Source organism: Lodderomyces beijingensis (genome assembly GCF_963989305.1).
Source record: "Lodderomyces beijingensis strain CBS 14171 genome assembly, chromosome: 2".
Classification (NCBI taxonomy): domain Eukaryota; kingdom Fungi; phylum Ascomycota; class Pichiomycetes; order Serinales; family Debaryomycetaceae; genus Lodderomyces; species Lodderomyces beijingensis.
In genome coordinates, this window is record NC_089971.1 from 911,063 (window position 1) to 938,157 (window position 27,095).

A 27,095-nucleotide genomic window follows, 5' to 3' on the forward strand; every position below is an offset into this window, starting at 1 on the left:
TTTTACAAAGATAGACCCGTTTTTATTTTGCTTTTTTCTCTATTTTCATTTGTCAAGAGCTAGCCGATTTAGTCGTCTTTCGAAAAAGAATGGATTCCATGGCATCAGAATCTACTTCAACTCCAGTTTCAAGGTCGAGGATGAAATTGTTGCCGACTGAACCGGATTTAATAGCGCACTCCAAGCCCGCGGTGGGCACCAGCGCTTTCTCAACCACGCCGCCGATGCCAGCTTACGTCGGGCGTGAATTTTCAGGCCAGCAACCGTCTTCCAATGCGCATATCCTAGAGGCCAAGACGTTGCGGAGAAAGAACTTCAAGAAGCTTTCGCTAGATGCGTCGCCCGTTAAGAGCGAAGTTCCCGTGTTTGACGACTTTGACCAGATACGGCAGTCACAGTCGCTACGACTGTCGAGACAGCGACCTGCGCCCATGCTCAACTTGGCCAACACATCGCCATTCACATCCACATCCACCGGCATAATCCCTCCCGAGTCGCGGAAACTATCGCCGGGTGAAATAGTCAGCCAAACTTTGAATCGGCCTTTGCTGGCGAAAGAGGCTGCGTCTGGCACCACTGCCATGGGGCTATTCGATATAAATGGGAGCAATAGAGACGTTGACCCTGAACTGCGCGCGTCAGCAGCACTCATCATGAATCAAATTTCCAATCTCGATTTGAATAGTCGGCATTTGAAGAAAAACGGTGGCAATGTTTCTGCAACTTCAACAACAACAACATCCTCCACGCGCGGAAATCGTAAACGTCAGACCATCATCTCATCCATCTCACCCAATGCATCGAAATCTGCATCGCCGTTGGAACCAAAACCTCAGATTTCCCTCGACAAACTCTCGGGGAGTCAGTCCCCTCTTGCTACTACAACGACGGGCGGGCTCAAATTGCGTAACCTGGACCTAATAACATTGAAGCAATTGGGACTGGGCAACTCTGGAACGGTGTCAAAAGTGCTACATCTACCCTCGCAAAAGACGATGGCCAAAAAAATCATCCATTTCGATCTGAAAAGCGTTGTGCAGACTCAAATCATCCGCGAGCTACGAATCTTGCACGAGTGCTCGTCCCCCTATATAATTGAATTCTACGGTGCATTTGTGCCTAGTCCCAACACCGTGGTCATCTGCATGGAATATTGCAACTGCGGCTCACTAGATAAGATCATCCCCTTGTGCGAACACCAACAGTTTCCCCTTTTCGTGTTGAAGAAACTTTCCTATGCCATCCTTTCCGGGTTGTGCTACTTGTATACCACGCACAAGATCATCCATCGGGACATCAAGCCGAACAATGTGCTCATGACCCACAAGGGCGAGTTCAAATTGTGCGATTTTGGCGTTTCGCGAGAATTGACGAATTCGCTAGCGATGGCGGACACCTTTGTCGGGACATCGATGTACATGTCCCCCGAAAGGATCCAGGGTTTGAACTACGGCATCAAGTCCGACGTGTGGTCAATGGGGTTATTGTTGATTGAACTCGCCAGCGGGATGCCGGTATGGCAAGACGATGATGATGAAGACGACGAATATGATGAATTGAGCGGGGCTCGGAGAAGTGCCTCGTCGAATGAGGGACCGGAGGGTATATTGGACTTGCTACAGCGGATCGTCAACGAGCAAGCTCCGTCGCTAAAGAACAAAATCAACCCGGTGTCTCGTAAACCGTACGATTCGCAGCTTGCGGATTTCATCGATTCGTGCTTGGTTAAAAATGACGTTGAGCGCAAGTCACCTTATCAGTTGCTCGATGACCAAACTGGGTTCCTTTGCGGGGTCGCTGATGAGAAATACGACGCTGAGCACAAGCTTTGGGCGAAACGGATCAGGAAATTGAATAAGGAAAAGTACGAGACGGAAACGTAAAAAAAGAATTTGTAAATCAGATTCGACAAGTTTGGTTGCCAGTTTTTTATATATATATATGTAGATTGCATTTATATATACATATATATATATTTATATATATATTTATATCGTCATGGTGAATTCACTGTGCGTTATTACATTACACTCACATATCATCACTAACAGCTTTAGAAACCTCGACACCTTGCACTTTCTGGTTATAGCTGGTGCTAGGCTGGATTTTCCTCGTGCTGCGGATCTCATCCATGGCGTAACCGGGGATCTTGATGTTCCAATTCTTCTCCAAATGCAACTGGACATCCTTGGCGTCGATGCTATCGACTTTCCGATGCTTGGCCAACCGGCAAGCAAAGCTAGTAACGGAATAAATAAACTCATCAGCTAAATCCAACAACACCTCTTCGACATTGCCATCAATGGTAGTCTTGCCGTCTCCTTCATCTACACCCACCGTGCTTATAATGTCTTGCAACTTCCGCTTGTTCAACACCCGCCCATTATCGATTGTTGAAGTGCCGCCTTCGAAATCAAACTCGGGCAATTTGGTGATGGCAGGGGTATCCAACAATATACTCAATGAATTGGCCGCGCCTCCAGTCATCGTGGGCCGCGTGTCCACTGCAGGGTTGAAAGGCACTATCGTGGGAGGCTTGATGTCGACCGAGGTCGATATCGGTATCGACGGTACACTGGGCTTGGTTATCCCGGCAAGATTCAACGCCATGGCTGATTTCGATCGTTGCGGAGTCGACCGCGACTCGGTTCCAGGAGACCCAGCCCTAGTTGCACCTCCGGCATTGGGTGTTCCAGCAGTCGACGCGTTAGACGGAGGTGGTCCTCCACCAGATCGGAGCTTCTCCGAATTCGATGCCGAGACCTGCCGACTAGTCACCGGTTGTTGTTGTTGTTGTAGTTGTTGTTGTTGTTGAAGCGGAGTTTGTGAGGCTTGTCGACTTGGTGCTCTTGAATGAATTTGCGCCGCCAGCGGAGGCCTAGGCGCTGGTGTTGGCTGAGACCCGGGATAAGCAGACTGAACGGTTTGAGAAATGGGCTTCACGGGCATTTGAGGCGTTTGTCTTGCTGATGCCAACGAGGGATCTTGGAATGGGACCTGGCCCTGCATCATTTGCTGCGCTTGTGCCTGAGCCGCTTGAGCCGCTTGTTTCTGCTGTTGTTGCGCCATCATCTGTTGCCTTTGTTGTTGTTGCTGTTGCTGTTGCTGTTGCTGTTGCTGTTGCTGTTGCTGTTGCTGTTGCTGTTGCTGTTGCTGTTGCTGTTGCTGGAATTGCTGTTGAAGTTGTTGGGGCTTCTGCTGCAGCTGCATCTGCGGAGAAAACTGCTGACCGTTTGGAGTTTGTCCCATGGCCAAGTGAGGTGAAGGTTGACCGTGGGTTTGTTGTTGTTGTAAATGTGGTGGTTGATGGCCTTGGAATTGATTCTGCTGCAGCTGCTGCAGCTGTTGAGGCTGGAAGGGTACTTGCAGCTGTGGTAGATCATGGTGCTGATTCTGTTGTTGATGTTGTAACTGCATGTGCTGATTCAGCAGCAGCAGCAGCAGCTGAGCCATGTGCGTTTTTTGGTTCTGCACGTTCCTTGCGCCCTGCTGTCCCTGTTGATTTCCCTGTTGATGCCCCTGTTGTTGGTGTCCCTGTTGTTGATGCCCCTGTTGTTGTTGTTGTTGTTGTTGTTGTTGTTGTTGTTGTTGTTGTTGTTGTTGTTGTTGTTGTTGTTGTTGTTGTTGTTGTTGTTGTTGCTTGGCCTGCTGAACCAATTGGTTTCTCATATAAATACCAATTTTCTGAAACTGCTGAAACTTTGTCTTATACTCCACCAATTCTCGATCTATGATTGAAATCTGTTCCTGAGTAGCATTGCCCGCCTTCTTACTCTGCTCCAACAATTGAATCTTCCTCTGCACTTCGGTGAGTTTTTGTCTTATTTGGTTAAACTTTTCCATGGATATTGTGTTTGACGAGATATTAACCCCATTCGCCGTGCCACTACCGGCGCCACTCGAAGTGCTCGAGCTCATGCTTCTTAGTAAGTTATTATACTGATTCAGACTGTTTTGGTTCTGGTTCTGGTTCTGGATTTGACTTTGTAGTTGCAGTTGCTGTTGAAGCTTTTGTCTCGCTTGTTCATCCAATTGCTGCTTGGTTTGAGACGGTTTCGACGATTGATTCATGGCGCTCTGGGGAAGTTGAGAGTTTTGTAGATGCTGGGGAATCTGCTGGTTGTTGTTCATCGGCGTGGCCGAGGGAATATTGTTGATTCCAGTGGTGGCAGGGGACTGAAGCATAGGATTGGGAGACTGGTGCATCATGGGCGTGCCCTGGTTGTTTTTGGACATGTCATTGACCGTGTTTAAAGCGTTGTTGCTATGCAAGTTTTGTTGCGACAAGGGTTTTGGGTAGTTTTGGTTCTGCATAGCTTGCTGATCGGTGGGGTACTGTTGATTTGGATGGGTGACGTGTGGATGTTGGTTCTGTTGAGCCTGGGCAGCTCGTTGCTGTGCCTGCTGCTGTGCCTGTTGCTTTTGAGCTTGGTATCGGGCAAGAAGCCTTCTTATATTTTCGGCTCTACTGAGATGATGTTGCTTAACCTGATCATCGGTTGCCGTTTTGGCAATCTCAAAGTCATTCTTCATGGCCTGAACTAGCTGTGCTAGTTGCTGCGGAGGTATATTCTGCAAATTAGGTGTTTGTTGCGGCCGAGGCTGCTGCTGTTGTTGTTGGCCCTGTCTTTGCTGCTGCTGTTGGTGATGTTGCATGCCTTGCATGCCTTGCACCTGCTGCTGAGACCCGTTACTTGCATTAATGTTATTTGTCATATTATTGGCTGTGTGGTTCTGAGAAGGTCCATTATTTGATGAAGAAGTATTCATGAATTTTTTAGCGATCCAATGCCAATGGTGGTGGGTGCGGTAGCAGCTAAGCGACAGACTTTTTCCAACAAAAACTACGATTCTTCAAAAAAACCAACGTTGCTCTTGATACGATGCCAGCTATCTCGGGAGGGTTTCCAATAGCAGTGCTCTCTTGTTGTTTTGTTTTGAATAGATCTTGTAAGTAAAGTATTTGTCTCAACTGTTGCAAAAGAGGAGGTTTATCAAACGGTGAGTTTGGTTGAAGTTCACGTTTTTTTTTTTTGGCGTCTCATCTTTTCTTTATAACTCAAGACAGGCCAGAAGTCGTAACGGAACCCCATCATCACCACCTACACTCTCACCATCTATCCTAAGAGCTTGTCACTGCATTGATGCGTAGAGAAAGGATTGCTTTTCTTTCCAAATCGATTCAGATCGCTAATTCTATTAAATAACAATGTCTAGTTTTGTTTTCAATAATTCCTGGAATTTATACTTTATTCGCAACGTTCTTCTCAACGTTTGTTCCTTCACGGGGTGCTGGGCCAAGTTTTTGTTGTTGCTGCTGTTGTTGTTCCCTCTGAGCCTTCTCCGCAGCCAATCTCTTAAAGTAGGCAGCATAAGTGAGTTTACTCTGCAGTCTAAGTCTAGGTCCAAAGTGGGCAAACACAAATGGAAGAGGAACCAACAAGACCGAGATTAATGCAAACAAGGTGCCTGCCCAGCCAATGCCTAGATTCTCAAAACATTGCACCGTGAAAAGCGGGAAAACAGATGCTAGCAAGTAACGCAACAAGTTATTGGCAGCTATGGCCGAAGCAACAATGATGGGAGGATAGGACAAGGAAAAATACAACACCACTGAGAAAAAGACCAAGATCAAGCCAAACCCAAAGGGGACTCCGCTGGCAACTGGCGCCATCCAGTGAACCGAAGGTCTACTTGTCCAGCCAAGCCAAAACAAGGCAATGGGTAAACCAATGGAACCAACTTTGCCCACAAGCAATTTTGTTTCTGGTGGATCATAAATCGGCTTCCCGTCGGCGTCCTTCTTGCCTCGCGTGCCATCGGCATTGCGGGGGTAATAGATGGTATAGTCCAAGATGACGTAGAAGACCACGCCCAACACTAATCCAATGCCAACAGAAAGGAACGGTAAACCGGAGACGCCCAAGTCCATGTGGTACACGCCTCTGAATATCACGGGGAAAGCTTCGAAAAAACCAAACAAGACGGCAAAGATGAAAGCAACGTAGATCGACATGAACATCACAATGGGTTCGGAAACCAACAACTTGACTGGCACAATAAGATTGACCCTGGCAACCTTTTTCATAAACGCCAAGTCGAAAACGGGCGTCTCCACATTGAGACCGCGCTTCTTGGCTCTTCTATATAAAATCACCGGTTTAAACGTCTCGGGGCACAATATAGCCGAGGGCCAGATTGCTCCAAAAAACATGAGCAAGACCCACGCGGCTGGCCATTGCCAATTCTTGTATTCGGCTGAAAATCCTCCAATGATTGGTCCCAACACCGGTCCAAGAAAGGGGCACAAACAGAATATAGCCACGGCAAAAGATTGTTCCGAAGGGTCGTTTGACCAAACATCACTAATTGTGCCGGCGGCAATCGATAACGAAGGGCTCGAGCAGAGTCCGCAAAAGAAACGAAGAACCAAGATTGTTTGTATGTTGCGGGCAAGACCGACGCCCATGATAAACAACATTCCAAGGGGCCAACTAAGAACGTAAACGGGTTTTCTTCCCACCAACTCTGAAAGCGGCGCCGCCACCGCGGGGCCGATTGCCAATCCAATCAAGTACAACGTGAGGCCAACCAAGCAAAGTTCTTGAGACGCGCCAAACTTCTTCATAATCTCGGGTATAGCACCGGTGTAGAGCGACGATCCCAACGAGCAACAAAGACACATAATCGCGGCGGTGTACGTGACCCACCATTTTTTCAACCGGGACCAATTCTGCGGGTCGTCTTTGTCATCGGGCCCATCCCAGTCTAGTTCACTCACGGGGATCAACGCAGAGCCGTCCTCACCGCGACTGGTAGAGCTTTCCTGGTTTTCGCCGCTTGAATAGCCTCTATTGTCGACGTGGTCCAGGTCGGAGTTGTACTTTTTTTCGTCGTCGTTTGAAAGTGGCTGAGATGGACCCTGTGCCATTGGTGCTGGTGCTGGTGGTTCGTCCTTCAAGCTGGCAGCTGCAGAGGTAAGCTGTTCACCCTGAGCATTTGTAGATTTGAGCGCGCTGTCCCATTCATCGATCTCGTGATAGGCATTGCCACTGTCGCTGAGATGCGTCGATTTTGCATTAAAATCGGACGAGTTTCCAACAGCTTCACCACTGGCGGGGCTATAGTCAACGCTCATGAGATTCTATTCAAAAAAAAAAAAAAAAACTGCCAAACTTGAATCTTACTTTCCCACAGGGGCCCACTCGCTCTTTTTCCAGAAGAATTCATGATACATATATAGTTTTCTCTATTTTTTTCTCTTTGGATTGTTTCCTTTCTTTTTTCTTTTTTTGTTTGCTTCTGATAAAATTATTGCATGAACAAGAGCAGGTCCGGAAAGGGCTGAAGTTTTCGGCCGGAGATGAAGATGCCAAAATCTTGACGTTGGCGTTATGTCCGAAGCGAGCACAAAACTGGCGGGGAAGCTCTGCTCTTAACTGCGAGACTGGCGCAATGTTCCGCTGCAACGAGCGCTCTCATCTTCACGTTCACCACCACCACCACCACCACTCCGGTTGCCATCACTTGTTTTTAACCCGAACAGCACCAGTGTTGTTTTTTTTTAGCATCTATAGCGTTGTTCGGCATTCGGGATTTATTGCAACGGCTGTTGTTGCCAAAACTCGGATCACGGAACCCGGCTGAATTGACCAAGGGGGGGTTAAAGATGTATGTATTGGCTGCGCTCGTGAAGGTGGCCAGATCCAGTCGTTCCGGAAAAGGAAAAATGGTACACGTGAGGCTCAAACAATCACTGGGTTTTTCCGACGCCCCTTGACAAAGGACCGTGGGAGCTGTTTGAAAAGCCAAATAGTGAGAATGTGAAGATCAAACCCTATCCTCCTTTTCCTGCCTTTTCTTCTCGCCCTCGGGTAAACGACTGGATGAAAGGCGAGCAGGTTGATGGCGAAGGAGGGCGCCCCACGAGTCAAAACGCGTCTCATTCCTCTCGTGTTTTTTAGTTTTTTAATTTCGTATTCCAGAAGACGATGGCGATCCCTAAACTGCTCTTCGGGTCTTCTCGTCTCTCACGGGATATAGGCTTGGTGGAACTTTCAGATTCCGTTTGGAGCCTTGTGTCAGGCTCATGAGGCTGGAACGTTGACAGGGCTAAAAAACGCCACGCCACGCGCTGGGTTTGCTCTGCCAGGGACTAATCTTGCACGGGGTAAGTTCCCTCTGCGCCTTCTCTCTTGCTCGAAGCGACCATGTTGGACCAGCTGGACTCGGAAAGAAACCGTGCCTTCAGGGTCTCCAAGGGGAATAACCAGGGGGGCCACACGGGTGTTGGTGTTGATTCTGCTGCAAAAAAAGTGCATTTTTTGCAGCAGAATCACGAACTGGCCGGGGTTAATTTTCCAGTAGTGACAAGATCAGGTGCTATCTGTAAGACACGAGAGACCCGAAGACAGAAAGATACAGGTGGCTTTTTCCTCCACCAACGACGTCCTTGGGGCGAATAAGAAAGGGGGAAGGCAGGGAGGGGGGATGGATCCGCTTGCAGTTCGTAATTGGCTTTTGCCAGCCTGATGCGGCATATTGCCCTCCCTTACGGGTTCAACGATTTCGAGTCTGTGTTGCAACATTACAAGTATATTCTTGCGAGTCATATCTTCAACGGTTGGCCAAAGTTGGCCAAAGTAGAAGTTAACGGAACGCATGGAGAAATAGATATACACATACCTACCTAGCAGGCTGCGGGCTCTACATCTTATTAATTTGGCTGCCGTCTATAGTGATATATCCGGGGATTGCCTCCACCGGGGTTTAAAACTGGTTGGGATCTCGACGCAAGGGGGCTTGCTTGGTTCAGGCATGGATCCGTCTCGTTATTGAAGTCATCGAAACACGCCACCAAGATCATGCTATTCGTTCCCCCCTAGAGGACGCTCGAAAGGGTTGGAAAAAGAGGTGGAAGAAGAGGATGCAGGGGGTTTACGACGTTTTGAAACCTCCGCTTTTGGCCTATATTCTATCTAATACCGTCTATCGGGGACATTGTTTTCTCCATAGTATGTCTTGGCTCGCACGTATCCAAAGAAGAAATTGCAGCCAAATACAACAAACCCACACCAGAGCACAAATATAAAAAACTTGAAGCTCAAAGGCTCAATCATGGAATTCAAGATCATCCCCACAATCTGGGCATTGATGATTGACAAATTGCCAATGGAATTGGGGTTCTGGTTCATGCATTTCCGGAATTGGTCGCATTTCTTGCGCATCAAGGGCAAATTCAGATATTCCACATCGTCACATTTGTTTTCGTAGTATTGGGTTCTGCAGTTGGCAATTTGCGACGCAAGGTTGACTCGTTGTTCGTATAGTTTGTGGTTAACGTCCGATTTGATCGACGCAAAGACGTAGTAAATCAAATAGACCATGTATAAGGATAGGATGAGGTTGATGGCGAGTTGTAAATAGGAGGATAAAATGTAGGGGATTCGTTCAATGGGGCTGATGTCGGATTTCCAAGGCGCTGGCAACGGTATTAGACTGTTGTTCTCAAATCCAGCCATTTGCTGCTGTTGTTGTTGTTGACGATCTTTGTGTATGCGCAATTCTTGGTCTTGACTATTCATTTGTAGTTCCTGCTCCAACTTCCGTTTGTACCGTTGAAGTTGCGAGTCTTCTTGCGGCTGATCGCCCTCTTGAAAATGGTGATGATGATGATGATGATAATGGTGAATTGTAGAAGGTACCTGATTTACTCGACCGAGCCTGTAGTCCAATAAAGAATCACCCTGGTGAGTTGGAAACAAAGTCGATTGGTCAAAGTTTGCTAGCTCCCGTCGCCTGTTGGATAGTTGGTGGTTGGAGGAACTAACCGGTTGATACGCGCTGATATCAAATTCATAATCAACCGAAGGCTTGCGTGTCTTTGCGTGCGTTTGAAGCGACAGCTGTGAGTCAAAGGCACTCTCCACTTTCGGCGACTTTGGCGATGGGGGCATTAAAAGCAACGGTCTACGAACTGCAAGCCGGGCGCCTAGCATTGTGGGAGAAAGAAAGGGAAACACGCTGGGCTCTGTTGGTGGGCGTTCCAGGCGAATTATGTCTTGCTTGTCGTCGTCACTAACTTCACAGAAATCTCCTTCTTTGTTCCCGTCTTGATCACCGCGGATCATCGACATCGACCCGGCCTCGGAGGCAAGCTCGGCAAGCTCACTGGGCTCATCGATGTCCATCATATCGTCGTCACTCTCGTACACTTGCAGATGATAAACATTGCGGTGAAGCACTTGTTGTCCTCGTAGCTCATGTTTTTTATCCTCTAATGAAAGCGACAGTAGCAACTGTTCATTCAAACTCCCAAACGTATTGAAATCGCCAGACATGAACTCGTATTCAACAAGAAGGAGCGATGACAGCTTCGAGTGTGAGCGTGAGTGTCAAGTTGTGGAATGCTTTTGCTCACAGGAATCAAGTAAATGCGCAAAATTACCAAGTTTGGCTTTGGCTTTGATCTCATCTCCCAAAAAGTAGAGATCCTAACCAACTCAAACCAAAGGAAGAAACTAACAACACCCACACACACGGCCATGGGCTCTAAAAGGAAGCAAAAAGAGAAACAAAAAGACTTTAAAAGGGCCAAATTGAAAGTTGGTAAAACAGCCCAGAAGCCTGACAACTATACAGATACCTCATTCAAATCCAAGGCCATCTCCATACCAGGCCAGTCAATCACCTTCTCCCATGACCCCGAGAATCTTACACACCGGCTCTCACTAACCAAGCATCACTCCTCGGCTACAAGAAAAGAAGTCGTTATAAGTATAACGCAACATCTTCCCGCGAATCCCTCTGCATACAAGGAAATCATCACCAGCATTGTTCCCTTGATTCTCGATGAGTCAAAACTGGTACGGATGGAAGTGGCCACCTTGCTCCAAGCCATCGGCGAGAAACAGCCGGGGCTACTTGATTTGCACAAGCGGAGCGTGGTTCTTTTCATCACATCAGCAATGACGCACATACAACCGGATATAAGAAACACAAGCACCAAGTTCTTGGGCATCTTGCTTGAATATGCCGACTTGAAGCTCTATTTCGTCAAGTTGCTCAAGAACTTCTTTGTGCTCATGAGTTGGTCATTGAAAGATGATTCCAAGTCCAAGGGAGTCTCCGTCACGTCCAACTCCTCGATTCTCCTAGGTGCCAATTCCAAAAAGGCTCGTGTTGAGCATTTAAAAGTGTTGACGAAATTCTTGCAAGTGTCGTTACTCAAGGGTGAATCTGAAGCGCAGGGACTGGATAACTTCCACAACTGCATCATGCCCCACCCGCAAACTTTCAAATATCTCATTCCAAGCGTGCCGCAGGCGTTTTCCCCCTTGAATTTATTTGCCAACGAGTTCAAAGGCGACTTGTTTACTAGTGGCTCAGTGGCTGTTCAAGAGCTAGAGTCCGTGACTACGGAAGATCTAAATACCCGACTAATGATCATGAATGGAGTTTTCAAAGATCGCATGTTGAAGAACTTGACTAGTCTCCATGCTGAAGGCGGCGACGTGGGACGGGAATCGAAGAATTGCAGTGTCTTGCTCGAGGGGATTTAGCCTGTGTATTTCATTGAAATTTCTTCCCTTCTTCCAAGGACCCTCTCAAGAGTCAAGAGATATATAGAACTACCTACATAAACGTTTGTTGTGACTAGAAGTCTGTTTCTACTCCTCTGATGTTTGCTTCATCATGGTGATGGTGATGGTGGTGGTTTTGATAGTGGTGCTACCAACAAGTGGGTTGCGAAATTTTTCAAATCTTGCACCTCAAATCTCTTGAATCTTGGATCTCTTGAGTCTTTTGATTAACCCACTCTTGGTCCAAGTGAAAGATGTTTCGACTGCTCATCAGAACGTCACCGGCAAGATGGTTCCTTGTCAGAAGAATACCTTCCGCCTCTACCACCACCACCCCCTTGCGAAGTCTCCACGCAACATACACCTTAAACTCCAAGAAAAACAAACTGAAATCAAAAAAACTCGACAAGGAGGATGAATATGTCCAACACGAAGCAGAAACAGAGAAAATCACCCCCACGATAGACTTTAAATCCACCGAGACCAAATTCGAAAACGTCCTAGCCAGATTCGAGAAATTGGCCAACGAAATCAAATTGGGCAAAATCAACCCCAAGATATTCGATAATTTGACCGTGAACGTCGGCAACAACACAAATGTCGACGAGGTGCCCTTCACTTCAGTAGCGCAAACGTCGGTCAAGGGCAGAAACTTCATCGTTACCATGTTCGACCCGCTGAACGCTGACAGCATCATCAACGCTATAATCGGCTCGGGACTCAATATGAGCGGCACCATTGACCCCGCCAACAAATTCAACATCAGGATCCCCTTGCCTCCCATCACTCAAGAGACAAAGAAACACGACGCCAAAACGTTGAAGGAGCTCTATGAGAAGTTCAGGAATAACAAGACAGGGTCGATGAATAGCGTGAGAGGCGAGACGAGAAGTAAATTTCAGGGCCATTTGAAGCATCATAAGTTGTCCGACACTGAGAATAAGCAGTTGGAACAATTGGAGAAATTGCACAAGGTGTTTGCCGATAAGTTGCAGGCTTCGTTTAAGCTGTTTGAGAAGGCAATCTTAAAGTGATGAAGAATGAAAACTGGATTAGATTCTTCTCTATAAAACATCTCTTTCTTTGTAAATAGTTTTTCTTGAAAAAAAAATAAAAAAAGGGGGTCAGGTGAATAGCCGGGACTTGTTCTTCTTGCACCATTTGACTATAGCAAGACTAATGTCAATCAACTTCTTGGAGTTGACGTCGTCGTCGGTGATGCAGTAAAACTCGTACGAAGTATCGCTGAGCATGAAACCCGAGACTTGCCCCCACTTAACATACGATAGTTTCTTGTACTCGACATTTTTTAGCGACTTTTTTGCCGTGAGGTGAGATTTGCAATTCAAAAGGGCGTTATAGTAGAACCCCATTTGCAAAACAACGTCTCTGTTATCCTGCGGGTATTCGCTCATGATGAATCGATTAGCGTCACAATTGGCGTCGCGGTTGACGTAGATGAAATGTTTCACGACAAATGGAACCAAGCTCGAAACGGGCACCGCGAGCTCATGGTTGAATTTCAGCAAGAATTGACCTTGCTGGGCCTGTTCTGCACGAGTAGTTATAGCATTGGCAATTTCTTTGAGTTTGTAAAATGCATTCTTGCTGCCGCTGATCAAGATTATCGTCAACTGGTTCCAACTTCGCAGGAAAACATACAAGAACCCATTCTTGTTGAAATTGGGCATGCACAAGGGCACCCACAAGTCTTCGTTTTTGTTTTTCAACGATGACACTATAAAGAGTAACAAGCTGAGATCGGCATCGGGCAAGTTGTGCGGCTTGGCGTGGATATAGTTGGTAATCACGGTGTCCCTAGCCAAAATTGAAAACAATAGTTCGTCATCTTGAAACTCTCGCAATATTTTATCCATCTTGGACCTCAAAGTATACGGAATTCGAAGGCTTTGTTGCGAGTTGAAGATTTGGGTCGCGTAAAATGCAAATGCTTGATCTCCCCAGCCGTAGGTCAACCTCGTGCATAAATCATCCAAGTTTTCCAAATCCAAAGCACTTAAAATCCTCCTCAAGTCGTAGTTTAATCTATTGTGGAAATACTTGTCGATCGCGGGCTTGGACAAGATGCTCAATAAATAAGAATACAACACATGTAGTTGCCCCAAGATCAAGTGGTCAGTCTCGTGAGGTAATTTCGAGATGGCAACCAAGATAATAGGCGCCTTGTTCATCGCCACGAGCTTCAAACCATCTCCCAACTCGACAATTTGCAAATCCTGCTTGAGGTCTTCCTGAAAAGTGTATAGAATAGTAGTCAAGATGCCCATGTACCCCATGACCAAGTCATCGGATCCATTCATGGTATATATAGGTTTCCCCGCCGTTGAAAATATGAAAAAGTGCTTCAACTTGTCGTGGAACTCGATACTGTCGCTACTCTTTGAAATCTTGACGTATCTGTCAAAATACTCCGCCTCCTTCAAATTGCCACCGGTTTTGCTGCTGCAATGGGGATACAAGTCAAGATACGTTGGAGGTTCTCCACCATTCATTGCAACGTGGGGTGATGCTTGAACTCTTCGTCGTACACTAGTGGCGAAATTCGAGATCTCAGACACGTTGAGTTCAGAACTAATACTGGCTGTTTCTATCAGTCGAATCGACGGCGAGCCTATCCTGATCAGTTGGATCTCCAGGTTGATGTTTTCATAGCTTACAGCTGTGGTTGCATCCGTCGTGGAGTTGACATTGGCGTTGGAATCTGTCGGTAGTAGACTTGTTGATTTGGTGGATATTCGCGAGAATTGAGGTCTCTCCATTCTTGGAGCTGTACTAGTAGTATCGGTAAATGTAGTATTTCGCTTCACCGAGGAGGTCGGGCTTGGTGAACCTGGCGCTTGGTGATGATGATGGTGGTGGTTGTGGTTATTAGCGTGAGAAATTGGATGTGGTTTTTCAGATCTTGTGTGGGGAGAAATCGCGGTCGGAACTCGGATTTGCTTATATTACTCGGTATTGGCAACCTCTTTAAGTTTTAAAAACAAGCCAGTAAATGAATGTTAAATAAAACAGGAGGTTCTGCGAGCGGCTAGCTGATCACTAGCTCTAGTTCTTGGTTCGGTGGTTCGTGGTGCTGGCGTTGGCCTTGTCAGCAAAGTGAAAGGACCTGGAGAATTGCCGCCGCCACTTAAGAACACACACATACGTTGGAAAGCCGCCTAACGGATTTGGCATTGCCCAAAAGTTAAGAAGAGTATGCAATCACGAAAGAAGTTGAACCCGTACTAGAAGCTTCAACGATTGTTGAAGTTGGCTATTGGTTGTTATCTCCAAGCTCAATTTTGATTCAAATTACTGAAATTGTGGGTGTACTTGTTCTGCAGTATGAGTTTTTATTTTGGGCATCTCTAGATGCTCGGTTCTTCAATGCTATACCGGTCCTCTGAAGAGCTGGTACATCTACAGAATGACAGATTCTGAAGTTATATTTTACCATTATTAAGTGAAAATTTCTACTACTGATATATAGTTTTAAGTAAAGACATGGATATGTGTCCCATGTCGTGCCATCCAACAACAACCCGCGGGGCTCAACCCATCTTCTCACCTTCTCCAGTAATACCAGCAAATGAATAAAAAGATAAATCCCACCCCGATGAATGGTATATACTGTTTAATCAAAGCCTCTAAATTGATTCTCTGAGCTCTTCTTCGGTATTTGAGCGAGTCCTGTTTCAAGGAACTCGACAAGTCACTCATCTTGTCCAAGGAATCACCTCTATACAACAAATCTTCAATGTTCTTTGTCATGACTTTTTTGACGTCGGCGAGGTCATTATTCAATTTGTCCAAGTTCGACTGAGCTCTTTGGTCTTGATATATCTTTTTCGTCTTGTTGAGGAAATTGTCAAATGACGAAAACCCAAACGGTCTTGCCGTGGGCGCCAAAGCATCATGGCCATGACTGTTGTAGAACTCGCTTGCAACTTCGCTTAGGTACGAAAACGCCAATTTCCTCGGATACGATTTCTTGCAAATGCAAATGTACACGATGTTCTGAGATATTAGATAATGAATGTTGTAGTCTCCCGACTCAATGGTGGCTTGTGGCTCGGAGTTTGGGGTCATCCTGCTAATCAAGATCTTGCATTTCTTCTTTTGTTCCAATAACGACTGCGAATTGTCATTATCATCATCGACCGATCCACACAACGGCAAGGCTAAACAAAAAATAAAAAAAAAATGGTTCATGAGTTAGTATCAGCCCTTTTGGAGCTTCTTGAACTGTAGTTTGAAAGATGGTTCCATACCGTCGTATCTATATATCAAAGTAGACTCCACCATAATCGCTGTGCGCTAGTAAGCCAGGGGTTCAACTCAAGGGGGCGGTCAAGGAGTAGTCCAAGGCGGTTGGTTCCGTTGACGTAGAAGGTGTATCCGTGGTATCTGTAGTATCCGTATGATGTGAGGTGTGTGGTGTATCGTGTTGAGAAATTTGAACGGTGCGAAATTCACAGGAGAGAAGAAGCGGAAGAAGATCACCATCCTGTTTCAACAAAAACCCCATCTCACCAGTTACACCCACAGCCCGTAGCCAAGACCAAGCTCAAGATGGATTTATCAAACTTGTCAAATACTCTACCGCATCTGAAACCGTTGCTGCATCGCAAAATAGACTCGAATAGAAAGCAAGAACGGGAACAGGAACAAGAAGAGGACGAAGACGGCGTGGCAAAGTCTTCATCATCGCCGATACCTTCGTCCACGTCCACTTCGACTTCGACTTCGACATCGTCGCAAGCAAGTCTAGCCGACTATGCCGATCTTACTTCAAACTTCAAAGATGCAGCCAAAGCAATAGCTTCACTATATAACACTGCCTTGAACATGCTGAAACAAAACGCTGGTGAACCAGATGATCCGTCGTCGTCGCTCTCAACCATATTGAAAACGGAATTTTCAAACGCCGCCCGGTCAGTCGCCTCGTTGTACAAGATGGGGCAGACTACACATGCGAAATCTTATGAGCAAGGCTCGTTGGATTGCATAGATGAGCTATTGCAAGTTTTGACTAATGACGAAGATGTTGAAAATTGGGCATTGACCCGGAGAGCAGAAATCATCAACAACAATAAGAAAAAGGACGCCTCCAACACCGCCATAAGCTCTTCTCAGGTGTCGAATACCTCGAATCTAGCAGCAGCAGCAGCAGCAGCAGCAGCGATGCCGACGTCACCAACGACAACAGGGTTTACCAATGACTTGGAGGGTTTTAAAATCCCTCATGATTTTGAATTTCAGTATACCCTGGATTTAAAACCACCTGTGCCTATAAGACCCAGTATACCACCGATTTCCATACAACACAATCTAAGCCAGCGTAATCCTATTGTCAATAAAAAGAACCGGTTATTACATCAGCAAATGTACAAGAAGTTTTACTCGTCAGAGGATTCGAGTGAAAGCGAAGGCGATGATAACAATAATAGCAGCAGACGAATCAAAGTTTTCAAAGACCATCTGAATAGCCCAGCAAAGAAAAAGAGTAAGAAAAAGTAAAACAATAAAGCCAGAAGCCAGAAGCTGTTTTGAAACGATTTTTTTTTGTTTTTTTCACTTTTTTTTTGGGAACAGGGTTCTTTGCAAGAGGAAAGATAACCCTGGAATTTAATGATGAGCAACAAACACAGACTTGAGGATAGTGAAATCGATTAAATTATTTGGAGACGCCGTCTATAAGTCAAATACACACTACAATACACTGACAAGTTTTGCGTCACCAATCTTTATACATATACTCCTCAGTACGCAAATAGTCCATCTTCATTACCTGTATATTCATCTTCAAATTCACTTTCCTCCTCGCTCTCTTCATCTTCTTCCGAGTTGTCTTCATCGTCGTCATCTGAAGATCCCGTGGCCAATGCAAACTCATCATCTCCTTCGTCGCCGTTTGCCAAATTCTCTAGGGTCAAACATAGTAAAGTATCACCTTTAGATTGCGTGCCCGCGATAACTTCATTTGTAGATTCGACTTGACAATTTGTGAGCCTGGATTTCGAGCCAATAATCACGTCACAGCCAATTATGCAATTGTCCAATTGAACGTCATCTTCGATTTTGACTCTATCCAAGAGCAAACATGCATTTAACCTCACTTTTTTACCTATAATGCAATTGGCGCCAATAACACTCTTTTTGACATTGGTCTTTTCGCCCAATACAGTCTGTTCACCAACCATGGAGTCATTACCAACATGAGCCCCTGCTTTATCTTTTGATTGTTGTTGTTGTTGTTGCTGGCTTTGCGATCCTTTATTCATCGCTTGCTGTTTCATGAAGTATCTGTTGGCCTCCATCCACACTGGCAAATTGTTGACTCGGAAAAATGTAGCCTCGCGCGGAATAATCATTAATCCAACGGTTTCCCGAGGCTTAGAGTGTCTCCATGATCGCCTGGCCAAATCACGAACGATTTTGTTGATGCTTCTTGTTTGGAAATAGGTTTCGGTGAACTTGTCGCTTTCGTTTTGGATAATTTCAAATATCTTGTTGGATCCGAGGAAAATACCGCTGTTGAGCAATTTCGTGCTTATGATTGAGTTGGGGTACCTCCAACACATTTGAGTTCGCAACTGCAACATCTTTGAAGCTTCAATGTCTTCCAATCCATAGTGGTCCAACAAAAACGAGTCGTCTTCAATCGAATTGCTATTTGAGTAAACGGTATAGCTCTTGGGAAATGTCTTCAGCTTCTTATCCTCTATATCTAGCTGGTTCTTGTATGCAACCGATAATCCAATTTGATTTGCATCGGTGTTGCGAAATGCCTCAATGAGCACTTGAGGTGGTAGATTGGTAACGAAATCGCAAGGCATGATGATGAAATTTTCAATCTCAGATCTGAACACTGAATTCTTGTAAAGGAAATGCACAACTTCCCCACTATGCTCTGCCGTAAAGGGCATCAATTCAATGGGGGTAGATTCAAACCCCTTTTGCACCTCTTCCGACAGCTCGCTGGCCTCTTTCTTCTTTTTATCCTGTTTGTAGCGGTAAATCTCGTGTTGAACTGCATCTCCGGTTTCTTCAGAAGTCACCACGACAATCTTGGCAAAATAGGCCGATTGGCACCAATCCAAGACATAGCTGAGTATAGGTTTATTAGCCACTGGAATCAAAGCCTTTGGTATCCCTGTTGATCGCGTTTCCGAAAATGGAGTCAACGCTTTTCCCTTTCCGCAGAATATCACTGCAGTAAACTCCATCTTCAAAATATCACCACCGCCACTATTACTACGAGCGACTCTTTCGCTTGCAAGATTGTTCTTGACGGAGGTTGATGGTGGTGGGTTTGGGATGATCAAGAGGTGGAATGCATCAACAGTTTTGGAAAATTTGGCGCTACCAATTTGAGCCTTTCTTTCCATCAATGGCGATTTCAAAAAACGTCGAAGTTGTCCGTTTGCCACTTTGAACAACAGCCAGGGCAAGAGGTCTACAGCAACGTCCAGGGCATATAATAGCAGCATTGAAGCAGAACAGTTGAGCGCAAGACATAAAAAGATTCAAATTTGAAAATTTGCGAGTGAAAACATGAGTTTTGATGAAAATGACCCGTTGTTAAAAGCACTCAATGCCGATGAAGGATCATCGTCAAACCAATCCCCAAATCGCAACGCTGAGGATAATTCTAACCAACAACGACAGGAGAATCCTTCCTCTTCCTCTTCGTCGGCCTCATCGGCGCAGCAGTCAGCACCGGTGGATCCCGAGAGAGAACGAGCACTTCTGAAATTCAAGGACAAGTTGCTTGAGCATAGGAAATGGGATGCAAGGTTGAAAGATTTGCGATTGAGCATACGAGATTTGGAAAAGGATTATGACAAGACGGAAACTGACATCAAGGCGTTGCAATCGGTCGGACAAATTATTGGAGAGGTGTTGAAGCAATTGGACGACGAAAGGTTCATCGTCAAGGCATCTAGTGGACCGCGTTATATTGTGGGCTGTCGTAATACCATCAAGAAGTCAAATTTGAAAAATGGAGTGCGTGTATCTTTGGATATGACCACCTTGACCATTATGAGAATATTACCCAGAGAAGTTGACCCCTTGGTTTACAACATGACCACTTTTGAGCCCGGGGAAATATCATTCAATGGTATTGGTGGTTTAACAGACCAAGTTCGAGAATTGAGAGAAGTGATTGAATTGCCGCTTAAAAACCCCGAGCTTTTCATTAGAGTTGGCATCAAGCCTCCAAAAGGTGTGTTGTTATACGGTCCGCCAGGTACTGGAAAGACTTTGCTCGCCAAAGCAGTTGCCGCCACCATTGGAGCAAACTTTATCTTTTCTCCTGCCTCGGGTATCGTTGACAAGTATATTGGAGAGAGTGCCCGGTTAATTAGGGAGATGTTTGCTTACGCCAAGGAACACGAACCATGTATTATATTTATGGATGAGGTCGATGCAATCGGTGGACGTAGGTTTAGTGAAGGTACCTCGGCCGATCGAGAAATACAACGTACATTGATGGAGTTGTTGAACCAAATGGATGGGTTTGACACTTTGGGCCAGACCAAGATCATCATGGCTACAAACAGACCCGATACTTTAGATCCAGCACTCTTGAGAGCTGGTAGGTTGGATCGGAAAATAGAAATACCTTTGCCTAACGAAGCGGGCAGATTGGAGATTTTTAAAATCCACACGGCAAAGATATCGAAGCACGGCGAGTTTGATTTTGAAGCTGCTGTCAAGATGAGCGACGGGTTCAACGGTGCAGATATAAGAAATGTTGTTACCGAGGCTGGCTTTTTCGCGATCAGAGATGATCGAGATTACATTCTTCAAAACGATATAATGAAAGCTGTACGTAAAGTGGCAGATAACAAGAAATTGGAAGGTAAACTCGACTACGAAAAGTTGTAGTTTAATATTTTTTTGGAAGCACATTTTTGAATGAATGTTATTTACAATGCTATATATATATGTGTATATATATCGCCCACATTTTAGTTTCTTTCTTTCGTTCTTTTTTACATTTCCTATTTCCTCTCTTTAGCTTTTGCCACTCTGAGCAGCTTGTTCAACTCTGAGCAGCTTGTTCAGCTTTGGCCGTCTCTTTAGCTTTTGCCACTCTGAGCAGCTTGTTCCGCTTTGGCCGTCTCTTCAATCAATTGCAAAGTCTTTTCGTAATCTGGGATTTTCTGATTCGACAATGCTTCCAAATGTAAACGCAATGCCGGACTTTCAATCCTGTTCATATGTTGCGCCATCTTTGCACCGATAAACTCTTGAACTTCTTCCGACAATGGCACCAATTTCTTAGCAGGCTTGTCAGCCTGTTTAGCCAACCAGATCTTTTGTTCCATAGTCAAGGGCATCTCTGGTCCCTTGAGTTTAGCAATCTGGAACCCTGAAAGAGTTCTCCTCTTGAATTTACTATATGGATTCCTCAACTGGTTGACCAATTGTTTCGGTATAGTCGACTTGCCAATAGTGTTGAATTCAAACGTCTTTTCCCGAACCACCGCCTCGGGAGTCGACAATGCCCCATCGTTGATCTTTTGCGGTTGGGGCCATGGCAATTCGTAATCGTGGTACTTTATGTATCTTCGAGGTATCCACTGCTTGAATCTGTCATCGTAGTATTTTTCCTTCATGACGACTTTTTCAGCAACAACATAGCGCACTTGCCCCTGTTCATCTCGGTCCTTGCCGACGACTCTGACCTTGTCGCGCGGCACGTAGTCGGGGAAATCAAACACGTGCGACGTGTGGCCTTCGGGCCACATGGGTTTTGGAATCAATCTCTTGGACGAAACATTCGCTAAGGAAACACAGTCGTACTCTGGCGCGTAATTCAACACTTCAACAACTTTGCCTTTATGGGGGCCCTCCGTCACATACGCCAAGTCGCCTTCCATTATACCTGCTTCAAACCTGATGAGTTGCTTCTCTTTGGGAAGCACCGTTGGTAAGAAGCCTTTGAAGCCTGGCAATAGCATTCTGTCATTTTTCTTTTGGTGTTCCACTTGGAAACGCCTGGGGACTTTGCTGAGTTCATATTTGAACCTGGAAGAAGAAGCGACCCAGGACATATTCAAAGAGCCGTAGTTGTGCTTGTTGTTTTGGTGTCGATTTGACCTTCTCCTGCTCTTTCTTTTGGTGGTTTGAAGTGTTCTGAAATTTTTTTTCAGTCTTGATAGAGAGAACATGAGAGGCCATCTACACATAGAAACACATCCTGTTCAGATACGACGACAAGAGTGGGTTGGCAGACATATCAACGATATACATTAGATTCGCTTAGGATTAGCTATATTACAGTATTTCCAGTTATAAAGGACCATCTCAGATGATGTACACTCGTGTTTTTTTTCTCGATTTTGTAATGACATCGAATAAAGAGAGAGGGCAGAAACCCCCATTGACTCTGACAGAATGCTACTCTGTACAGATTCTGATAAACTCTTCCTCATTGACTAGAGTAATAGTGTTAGTAAATGAACAGTTTCTCTCCAACCATTGAAAAACAGGGGGGGCGGGGCAGTCTTTTGTTTTCCAGATACATACTTTCTCCATCTTCATCTAGATCAAACTCGTCAATCATAGCCTGTAGCTCTTCGTCGCTCAAGTTCTCACCCAAATCTCGCGAAATCTTTCTTAGGTTTCGGAGACTAATCTTGCCCGTGCCGTCAACGTCAAACAACTTGAAAGCTCGGCGGATTTCATCAAGCGGGTCTCTCTTGATGATCATTTCGCCGACCGTCTTGTAGAAGTTGTCGTAGCTTAGGAGATTGGAGTCGTCGGCGTCATACTCCCGGATGATATCCAAGACCTCACGCTTGGTCAAGTCGAATCCAAGTGCTCTAAACGCAACCTTGGTCTCGTGGTAGTCTAACGAGCCGTCGCCGTTCATGTCGAATAGCTGAAACGCTTCTCTGATTTCTAGTTTTTGGTCCTCGGTTAGCTCCTGCTTGATATTGTTCATAGTGCTGCCGCTGCTGTTGTTATTGTTGCTGTTGTTGTTATTCGTATTGCTATTGGTGATACTGCTGGCGTTTCGTTTACTGGTGAGCCCATTACTTGTATTTGAACCAGCAATTCCTCCACCTAAAGACGACAATCTATCCGCTCTATTGCCATACATTGATGATTCAGGGGAAAAGAATCCGGCGGGTTGCTTGAGAGCTTGAAGATGAAGGTGAATGGTTTGGAAACGAATCAAGTTCATGAAAGCGACGTGCGCGTATCTTGCAATTTTGGCTGCCATAATTTGGAACGCGTTCAAGAAGAGGACGACGAAGAGGAGGAGGATAAGGAGGAGGCAAGACACCAATACACGTGAATCTTGTCTCGTTGATGCAGAAGATAACAAGAGCCAAAGCAGGAAATGTCCAATGGGGCTCGCAATAGGTGATAAAGTAACTGTGCATGATGAAAAAGGCGTCGTCAGACATATCGGGTACACAAGGTTTGCCCCCGGTGTCTGGTACGGAATAGAGTTGAATGAACCAAGAGGCAAGAACAACGGTACGGTGCAAGGTGTCCGCTATTTCGATTGCACAAAGGAAGGGTTATACGGTGTGTTTGTTCGAGAGAACTTGGTCAAGCCGGACAGAGCTGATGAGGAAGGAGGAGACGAGGAGGATGTCACTAGGGGCATGAACGGCAGTATTAGTCTGATTCAAAAGGAACTAGAGCTCAAGACCAACGAGTGTAAAGAGTTGAAACAAAAGGCGCAGTTGTACCAAGCAGACAACGGATATCTTCATCTGCTCAAAAGTGAACTAGAAGCAAAACTAAACCGCTTGACAAAAGAGCACGCTTTGTTGCTAGAAAAGCATGCTATTGCACAAGAAGAACTCGAGATCAGCCATGAGTTGGACAGAGAGTTGAAGCAAGCAAAAGTTTCCGACTATAGCCTCCAGGACTTGCAACGGCTTGCCGTGATTGCAAAAGACAGTGAATTGTCATTGCAACGGTTGGAGCTGGAACTAAAGGAGAAACAGGCCGAGGCAACACAACTTGCTGATCAGCTAGAGCAGTCCCTGCAACAATTGGCAAAGTTGAAAATGGCTGTACTGGAAAAGGAAGCGGACTTGGTCTCGCTAAAGGAAAGATTGGAATCTTTTGCAGATCTAGAGGCCATGGCGGAGCAATTGTCGTTGGAGAATGACAATTTGAAGAAAGCAGAAAAGGAGTTGCGCAATGCAGTACAGGAAATGAATGAAATTCACGCGTTGGATAAAATCTTGGAGGAGCAGCATATCGAAGTGGAGAAACAACTAAAGCTGGAGTTGCAGCAGTTGCAATCGTTGTGGGAGTCAGAAAAAGAAAAGTGCAGAGATTTGGAAACAGAGATTCAGAAAGCTGCCACAGCAGCAGCAGCGTCGTCTGCAGCCAAGCCGACTCCCAGAACTCCTAAAACGCGACAAGTATGCGCGGAATTTGACACTGATCAGGATCAAGAGCTGTTGTTGCTGTTGTTGCTGTCGTTGAGAGAGCAACTCGATGCTCATGTTGCCAAATCAAAGCTGCACGCCATCCGTTTTCAATTGCTTCAACAAGAGCACGAGTTGGTGTGCGAGAGGCTTAGCCATCCCACGTTAACCACATTGAATCGCGAGTATGTTGACTTGATCTTCAACTTGCGCACGGTAAGGTGCCAACTTGACGTTGTAATGAAGGAGCTTGCACAAGCATTTGGCAAAAGAATCTCTTTTCTTCATGCTTTGGGAATGGTTCGGGCATCTATTTCTGTCGCTATAACTGCTCTCGAGTTCAATTATGGTCATGAATCATTGCAGTTGTTGATTGAGAGCAGTGCCCAAGCTGCTGAGTCGTTCAAGTCTTTGATGGAGCAAATCGTCGAGAGCCTCCTTGAAGGATCTTTCGAATCGGATGAACCAGAGCTATATTTGAAATTGATTGCGGATTTGGAGCAATCTAGGCTTATGCAGTTATGGGACGTGCTTTCCAGAGGAGATGTACATTTCAACGCGTCTAAAGCTTTGCAGATTAGATTCATTTCCGCAATGTTGGATAATTTGACGCTCTATGGGGGAGCATCAAACGAAAAGGAGAATAAAGATGCATCTGTACAAAAACTTCAGACTGCAAATTTGGACAGCGTTGCCGTGGCCTTTAAGCAAAAGTTTGCCGAGGTTATCGATGATGAATTGGCAGATTTGGAAATGTCCTCAAACTTTAGTATTGTGAGCTTGTTTGAGATCTTCCTAGACTGTGCCAAGAACAAGAGAGGAAGCAAAGGCAATGAGAATAACAAACTGGACTCCTTGGAACGATTGCATGATGCCCTTGCAGGAATGGATTTGTTGATCTCAAATGGGTACACTGTCAAACACCATTTGGACAAGTGCGTATACGACATGGAAGTACCTCCTCAAGCAGTCCCGAAACCAGCAACAGAAAGTCAAGTAACCACCACCGCAACTGACAAAGCTCATGTGGAATACATCATACAGCAAAAAGAGGAGCAAATCCGCGATTTCAAATTAAACATATCCCTTTTGGAGCAGAATATGAAACAAATCTCCAAAATGGCTAGTAAAGAAGTTGACATTTCGCGTAGCGAATTGGCTGTCGCCAATCGTGAAATCAAGGAGAAGAACGAAAACATTTCACGTCTAGAGACCGAGAAACTTGCACTTCGGAAGCATTTGGAAATCGCTCAAGAAGAAGCCCTCCTTCTCCATTCTTCGGCTTCAGGTGACATCAAGTCTCAGGAAAAGTACCAAGAAACAGTGCTGCGGTTGGAACGTCTTGTGGATCTCCGAGCGAAAGCGAAACAGAAACAAAAACAAAAAACTGATGGGATTTCCATGTGGTCTGGCAACAAGAAACTTCCCCGATGGAAAGAAACATCCAATTTTCAAAATTTGTCACGACTGTTGAGAAACCTTGCTGAAGTTGCAGAACCAATCGAAATCACTTCATCGAATCGTCCAACGTGGACTCGCAAGCGGTCGTTACCATCATACATTAACTCGGTTCTAACAGAGCAATACATACAAATTACACGCATGCAAAAGGATATCATTTAACCATTACATGAGACAGATTGACGTCGCTGTTTCCTGGGCCATTTCGTCACCAAGTCAATGTTTGCTCGAGGATAAAACCATTCCAAAAACGTATAGACGAAAATGTCCACAATGACAACAAGAACAAAAAGCTTGCCCGCAAACGCGCCAAGTCGATAATACTTACCAAGTCGATCCACAAGCGACTCGTTCACCTCATCTAGATCCAACGAGTCGTACACCACTTCTGTTCGCCGTGCAATATCCCCCCAACTGTACATTTTGCCCACAGAGTCATGGAAATGTGTCGTGTCAATCTCGCCCGATCTGATCTTTTGGATAACTTCAAGCGTGGTTTCCACTAGTGATGTTTCTTCAGGCTCAGCAAAACTCGTCATGTTGCCTGGTAACACCTCGGGTATACCTCCAACTTTTGTAGTGACTACATACAATCCACACGAGACCGCTTCAACAAGCACCGTGCCAAACGCTTCCGTCAAGGAAGGATGTAGATATATGTCACCAAGAACCATGACATCGCGCACTTCTTCATGTCGCACCGCGCCCAACAACTCTACTCGTTCCTGTAAGAAATACTTTTCCCTCGTTTGCTCCAAATCCAAAAACTTGGGTCCGTCGCCAGCAATAACGAATCTCACCCGCGAGTCGGCCATGCATATCTTGGGAATAATAGCATTCAACAAATCGGCGCCTTTATTAGGGAAAAGCCGCGTTATAACGACAATAGTCACCACATCATCATCACCTCCGCCGCCGTCTTGCTCTTCCCTCTCCTCCTTTTTCGTACCGCTTGCATTCTCATCGCCTTTCCGCGGCTTGAAGTCGCGCGAGACAACAGCATTCGGGATAACAGAAACTTTCGCCAGCTCCACCCCAGACCGCAACACCGTGTTCTCGCGGCACGTATGGCTGACGCAAATCACATGTCCCGCGTCCACGAGCGTAAACTTCAAGATCTTGTTGCCCCAGATCGAGCCCAAGTCCGCAAAGCCAAAGAGCGAGTGCTCCGTGAACACCGTTCTAAGCCCCATGGTGCGCGCATGCACGAATGCCTCGTGAGCTAGTGCGCTCCATGTCGCGTGGCCGTGCACTATTTCAATCTGCTCTCGAATGAAGACGTTGCGGAGCACGGGGAAAGAGATGAATATGCCTGGCAATGAGGCTGACCTATACACGGTCTCGATGGGGAGATAGTAGACTTTCAAGCCGTTGGTGAGGTACCTGATGCCGCTGCGGTGGCCGTATTGGTGGGTGATGATGATGATGGAGTGGCCCCGGTCAATTAGCTTTTGCAGGAGGTGGTAGACGTGGAACTCGACTCCGCCAGGTTGCGGGTAAAAGAAATCCGTTACCATTGCTATATTGTAGCCCATCTTGACATCATTTGTGTGTGTGTGGGTGGGTCAGTGTTGGTTTGATCAGCTCTGGAGTAATGGAGATCCATTCGTGAGCGGACTTTTGGCGCGGAGGTGGAGAA

At 45.8% G+C, this 27,095-nt stretch overlaps 15 protein-coding genes across 15 annotated transcripts; 6 read left to right on the forward strand and 9 right to left on the reverse strand. All coding sequences in view use genetic code 12, as the record gives it.

Annotated features, from left to right (window-relative positions):
* Nucleotides 1–89: 89 nt before the first annotated feature.
* LODBEIA_P15420 (uncharacterized protein) lies at nucleotides 90–1,883 on the forward strand (the record flags this gene model as incomplete). Its single annotated transcript, XM_066971442.1, has 1 exon — nucleotides 90–1,883. The coding sequence occupies one exon, from the start codon at nucleotides 90–92 to the stop codon at nucleotides 1,881–1,883; it is 1,794 nt and encodes a 597-aa protein (XP_066828480.1).
* Nucleotides 1,884–2,031: 148 nt separating this feature from the next.
* Nucleotides 2,032–4,716, reverse strand: LODBEIA_P15430 (uncharacterized protein; the record flags this gene model as incomplete). The annotated part of the gene is made up of 1 exon (XM_066971443.1): nucleotides 2,032–4,716. The coding sequence occupies one exon, from the start codon at nucleotides 4,714–4,716 to the stop codon at nucleotides 2,032–2,034; it is 2,685 nt and encodes an 894-aa protein (XP_066828481.1).
* A 526-nt stretch (nucleotides 4,717–5,242) lies between these two features.
* LODBEIA_P15440 (uncharacterized protein) lies at nucleotides 5,243–7,138 on the reverse strand (the record flags this gene model as incomplete). Its single annotated transcript, XM_066971444.1, has 1 exon — nucleotides 5,243–7,138. One exon carries the CDS (start codon nucleotides 7,136–7,138, stop codon nucleotides 5,243–5,245), a length of 1,896 nt encoding a protein of 631 aa, XP_066828482.1.
* Nucleotides 7,139–8,978: 1,840 nt separating this feature from the next.
* LODBEIA_P15450 (uncharacterized protein) lies at nucleotides 8,979–10,340 on the reverse strand (the record flags this gene model as incomplete). Its single annotated transcript, XM_066971445.1, has 1 exon — nucleotides 8,979–10,340. The coding sequence occupies one exon, from the start codon at nucleotides 10,338–10,340 to the stop codon at nucleotides 8,979–8,981; it is 1,362 nt and encodes a 453-aa protein (XP_066828483.1).
* Nucleotides 10,341–10,433: 93 nt separating this feature from the next.
* Nucleotides 10,434–11,561, forward strand: LODBEIA_P15460 (uncharacterized protein; the record flags this gene model as incomplete). The annotated part of the gene is made up of 1 exon (XM_066971446.1): nucleotides 10,434–11,561. The coding sequence occupies one exon, from the start codon at nucleotides 10,434–10,436 to the stop codon at nucleotides 11,559–11,561; it is 1,128 nt and encodes a 375-aa protein (XP_066828484.1).
* Nucleotides 11,562–11,836: 275 nt separating this feature from the next.
* Nucleotides 11,837–12,616, forward strand: LODBEIA_P15470 (uncharacterized protein; the record flags this gene model as incomplete). The annotated part of the gene is made up of 1 exon (XM_066971447.1): nucleotides 11,837–12,616. One exon carries the CDS (start codon nucleotides 11,837–11,839, stop codon nucleotides 12,614–12,616), a length of 780 nt encoding a protein of 259 aa, XP_066828485.1.
* A 90-nt stretch (nucleotides 12,617–12,706) lies between these two features.
* On the reverse strand, nucleotides 12,707–14,362 carry LODBEIA_P15480 (uncharacterized protein; the record flags this gene model as incomplete). The annotated part of the gene is made up of 1 exon (XM_066971448.1): nucleotides 12,707–14,362. The coding sequence occupies one exon, from the start codon at nucleotides 14,360–14,362 to the stop codon at nucleotides 12,707–12,709; it is 1,656 nt and encodes a 551-aa protein (XP_066828486.1).
* A 784-nt stretch (nucleotides 14,363–15,146) lies between these two features.
* LODBEIA_P15490 (uncharacterized protein) lies at nucleotides 15,147–15,887 on the reverse strand (the record flags this gene model as incomplete). The annotated part of the gene is made up of 2 exons (XM_066971449.1): nucleotides 15,147–15,763; nucleotides 15,854–15,887. 2 exons carry the CDS (start codon nucleotides 15,885–15,887, stop codon nucleotides 15,147–15,149), a joined length of 651 nt encoding a protein of 216 aa, XP_066828487.1.
* A 267-nt stretch (nucleotides 15,888–16,154) lies between these two features.
* Nucleotides 16,155–17,102, forward strand: LODBEIA_P15500 (uncharacterized protein; the record flags this gene model as incomplete). Its single annotated transcript, XM_066971451.1, has 1 exon — nucleotides 16,155–17,102. One exon carries the CDS (start codon nucleotides 16,155–16,157, stop codon nucleotides 17,100–17,102), a length of 948 nt encoding a protein of 315 aa, XP_066828488.1.
* A 242-nt stretch (nucleotides 17,103–17,344) lies between these two features.
* LODBEIA_P15510 (uncharacterized protein) lies at nucleotides 17,345–19,075 on the reverse strand (the record flags this gene model as incomplete). Its single annotated transcript, XM_066971452.1, has 1 exon — nucleotides 17,345–19,075. The coding sequence occupies one exon, from the start codon at nucleotides 19,073–19,075 to the stop codon at nucleotides 17,345–17,347; it is 1,731 nt and encodes a 576-aa protein (XP_066828489.1).
* A 64-nt stretch (nucleotides 19,076–19,139) lies between these two features.
* On the forward strand, nucleotides 19,140–20,477 carry LODBEIA_P15520 (uncharacterized protein; the record flags this gene model as incomplete). The annotated part of the gene is made up of 1 exon (XM_066971453.1): nucleotides 19,140–20,477. The coding sequence occupies one exon, from the start codon at nucleotides 19,140–19,142 to the stop codon at nucleotides 20,475–20,477; it is 1,338 nt and encodes a 445-aa protein (XP_066828490.1).
* Nucleotides 20,478–20,671: 194 nt separating this feature from the next.
* Nucleotides 20,672–21,556, reverse strand: LODBEIA_P15530 (uncharacterized protein; the record flags this gene model as incomplete). The annotated part of the gene is made up of 1 exon (XM_066971454.1): nucleotides 20,672–21,556. One exon carries the CDS (start codon nucleotides 21,554–21,556, stop codon nucleotides 20,672–20,674), a length of 885 nt encoding a protein of 294 aa, XP_066828491.1.
* Nucleotides 21,557–21,995: 439 nt separating this feature from the next.
* Nucleotides 21,996–22,824, reverse strand: LODBEIA_P15540 (uncharacterized protein; the record flags this gene model as incomplete). The annotated part of the gene is made up of 2 exons (XM_066971455.1): nucleotides 21,996–22,033; nucleotides 22,125–22,824. The coding sequence occupies 2 exons, from the start codon at nucleotides 22,822–22,824 to the stop codon at nucleotides 21,996–21,998; spliced, it is 738 nt and encodes a 245-aa protein (XP_066828492.1).
* A 127-nt stretch (nucleotides 22,825–22,951) lies between these two features.
* LODBEIA_P15550 (uncharacterized protein) lies at nucleotides 22,952–25,618 on the forward strand (the record flags this gene model as incomplete). Its single annotated transcript, XM_066971456.1, has 1 exon — nucleotides 22,952–25,618. The coding sequence occupies one exon, from the start codon at nucleotides 22,952–22,954 to the stop codon at nucleotides 25,616–25,618; it is 2,667 nt and encodes an 888-aa protein (XP_066828493.1).
* A 3-nt stretch (nucleotides 25,619–25,621) lies between these two features.
* Nucleotides 25,622–26,991, reverse strand: LODBEIA_P15560 (uncharacterized protein; the record flags this gene model as incomplete). Its single annotated transcript, XM_066971457.1, has 2 exons — nucleotides 25,622–25,644; nucleotides 25,785–26,991. The coding sequence occupies 2 exons, from the start codon at nucleotides 26,989–26,991 to the stop codon at nucleotides 25,622–25,624; spliced, it is 1,230 nt and encodes a 409-aa protein (XP_066828494.1).
* Nucleotides 26,992–27,095: the final 104 nt, after the last annotated feature.